Here is a 2,168-nt window from a genome sequence, read left to right as displayed (position 1 = left end):
GTGTGTGTGTGTGTGTGTGTGTGTGTTTGCGTGTGCGTGTGTGTGTGTGTGTGTGTGTGTGAGAGAGAGATATATATATAGAGAGAGAGAGAGAGAGAGAGAGAGGGAGGGAGAGAGAGAGAGAGAGAGAGAGAGAGAGAAAGAGAGAGAAGGCTTACCATGGAGATGTAGGTGATTTTGAGAGATCCCACATTCTCTGTTCCTTTAGGCAGATTCTACACAAAGAAGAAAATAAAATAATAATATAACAATGATCTCCATAAATATTAGTTTCCGTCACTGTAGTTGGTTGAAGCTGTTAAAGTAGACAATGCTTTTCATGTGTGTGGCTGTGTTGGGAAAGCCCTACTAACGTCCTACTCATACTAAAAGCCCTACTAACGTCCTACTCATACTAACGTCCTACTCATACTAAAAGTCCTACTAACGTCCTACTCATAGTAAAAGCCCTACTAACGTCCTACTCATAGTAACGTCCTACTCATACTAAAAGCCCTACTAACGTCCCACTCTTACTAACTTCCTACTCATACTAATTTTGACATCAATTTGAGTATGTTGTGGTTGTGTATGCGAGTTTGTGTACTTCCAGGAAGATTTTGTGTATGGATCGATAGGTTACTTTTCCTACTCAACCGCCCCACAATGCATTGTGTCTTTCCAAACGACACAGAATTATTTTTTTTCAAATTCTTTATTGCTTCTGTATACTTCAGTGTAAACGGTCCAACGAACCTCGCATACACAATGGATGGTTAAGTAGACAGTATGTAGTATATACATGTTGAGTATGTAGGAGGGAGGACGTTAGTAGAGCTTTTAGTATGTAGTATATACATGTTGAGTATGTAGGAGGGAGGACGTTAGTAGGGCTTTTAGTATGTAGTATATACATGTTGAGTATGTAGGAGGGAGGACGTTAGTAGGGCTTTTAGTATGCAGTATATACATGTTGAGTATGTAGGAGGGAGGACGTCAGTAGGGATTTTAGTATGTAGTATATACATGTTGAGTATGTAGGAGGGGGGACGTCAGTAGGGCTTTTAGTATGTAGTATATACATGTTGAGTATGTAGGAGGGAGGACGTCAGTAGGGCTTTTAGTATGTAGTATATACATGTTGAGTTTGTAGGAGGGAGGACGTCAGTAGGGCTTTTAGTATGTAGTATATACATGTTGAGTATGTAGGAGGGAGGACGTTAGTAGGGCTTTTACAACACAGCCTTTGTCCTAATCGTATGTTTACCGAATCCTAAAACAGGAACCAGGACAGAAATTGAAACGGTTATGAGTAGTAACAACTAGAATTCTCACGACCGGATAATTCCTCCTCACTACAACAGTGTGTGTGTGTGTGTGTGTGTGTGTGTGTGTGTGTGTGTGTGTGTGTGTGTGTGTGTGTGTGTGTGTGTGTGTGTGTTATGCACCACACAGGAGATATTTGAAACCAGCTCCTAACTGTTATTACTTGACTTAAATGAAAAAAAAATGGCAGTATGATGGAGCAAGTCCCAGCTGGTTGGTTCTTCATAGTCGGCTGCAATGAAGTGTTAATAATATCGTGCCTGGAGGGAAAGGAATGAATGTGATAAAGAATATAGTTAAAACACACACACACACACACACACACACACACACACACACACACACACACACAGTCCCCCACACACACACACACACAGTCCCCCCCCCCCTCACACACACAGTCCTCCCCCCCCACACTCACACACAGCCCCCCCCCCCTCACACACACATGGTCCCCCCCCACACACACACACACAGTCCCCCCCCCACACACACACACACAGTCCCCCCCCCACACACACACACACACACAGTCCACCCCCCCACCCCCCCACACACACACAGTCGTCCCCCCCCCACACACACACAGTCGTCCCCCCCACACACACACAGACACACCCTCCCCCCCACACACACAGCCCCCCCCCACACACACACAGCCCCCCCCACACACGTGTGTCCATGTCCATGTACCACAGTAGCTGCCCCTGCGTTGCGTCCAGTATAAAGTATATTCACACACACTCCCCCCCTCCCCACCCTTACACACACCCTCCCCCCCCCCCCACACACACAGTCCCTCCCCCGTCCCCCCCCACACACACACACAGTCCCCCCCACTCACACACACTAACCTGTGGGTT

General features: G+C 46.4%; 1 protein-coding gene and 1 long non-coding RNA gene across 2 annotated transcripts in view; both read right to left on the bottom strand.

The window, feature by feature from the left end:
• The window catches only part of LOC307266576, a 239,153-nt gene that overhangs the window by 21,141 nt on the left and 215,844 nt on the right, over positions 1-2,168 (bottom strand). The window lies entirely within an intron of this gene.
• LOC307267256 (pleckstrin homology domain-containing family A member 1-like) overlaps positions 1-2,168 on the bottom strand; it is a 24,371-nt gene that overhangs the window by 18,998 nt on the left and 3,205 nt on the right. The window contains exons 2-3 of the mRNA XM_080049524.1: positions 2,160-2,168; positions 159-215 (exon numbers count right to left, since the gene is read on the bottom strand). The exon at positions 2,160-2,168 is cut by the window's right edge and continues 172 nt beyond it. Of these exons, the coding sequence (XP_079905650.1) occupies positions 159-215; positions 2,160-2,168 (66 nt within the window). The remainder of the gene's footprint in view (positions 1-158; positions 216-2,159) is intronic.

The sequence above is a fragment of the Ammodytes marinus genome, assembly GCF_949987685.1.
Source record: "Ammodytes marinus genome assembly, chromosome: 20".
Taxonomy (NCBI): Eukaryota; Metazoa; Chordata; class Actinopteri; order Uranoscopiformes; family Ammodytidae; genus Ammodytes; species Ammodytes marinus.
The sequence above is the reverse complement of the archived record's forward strand: the minus strand, read 5'-3'. Positions and strand labels throughout refer to the sequence as shown.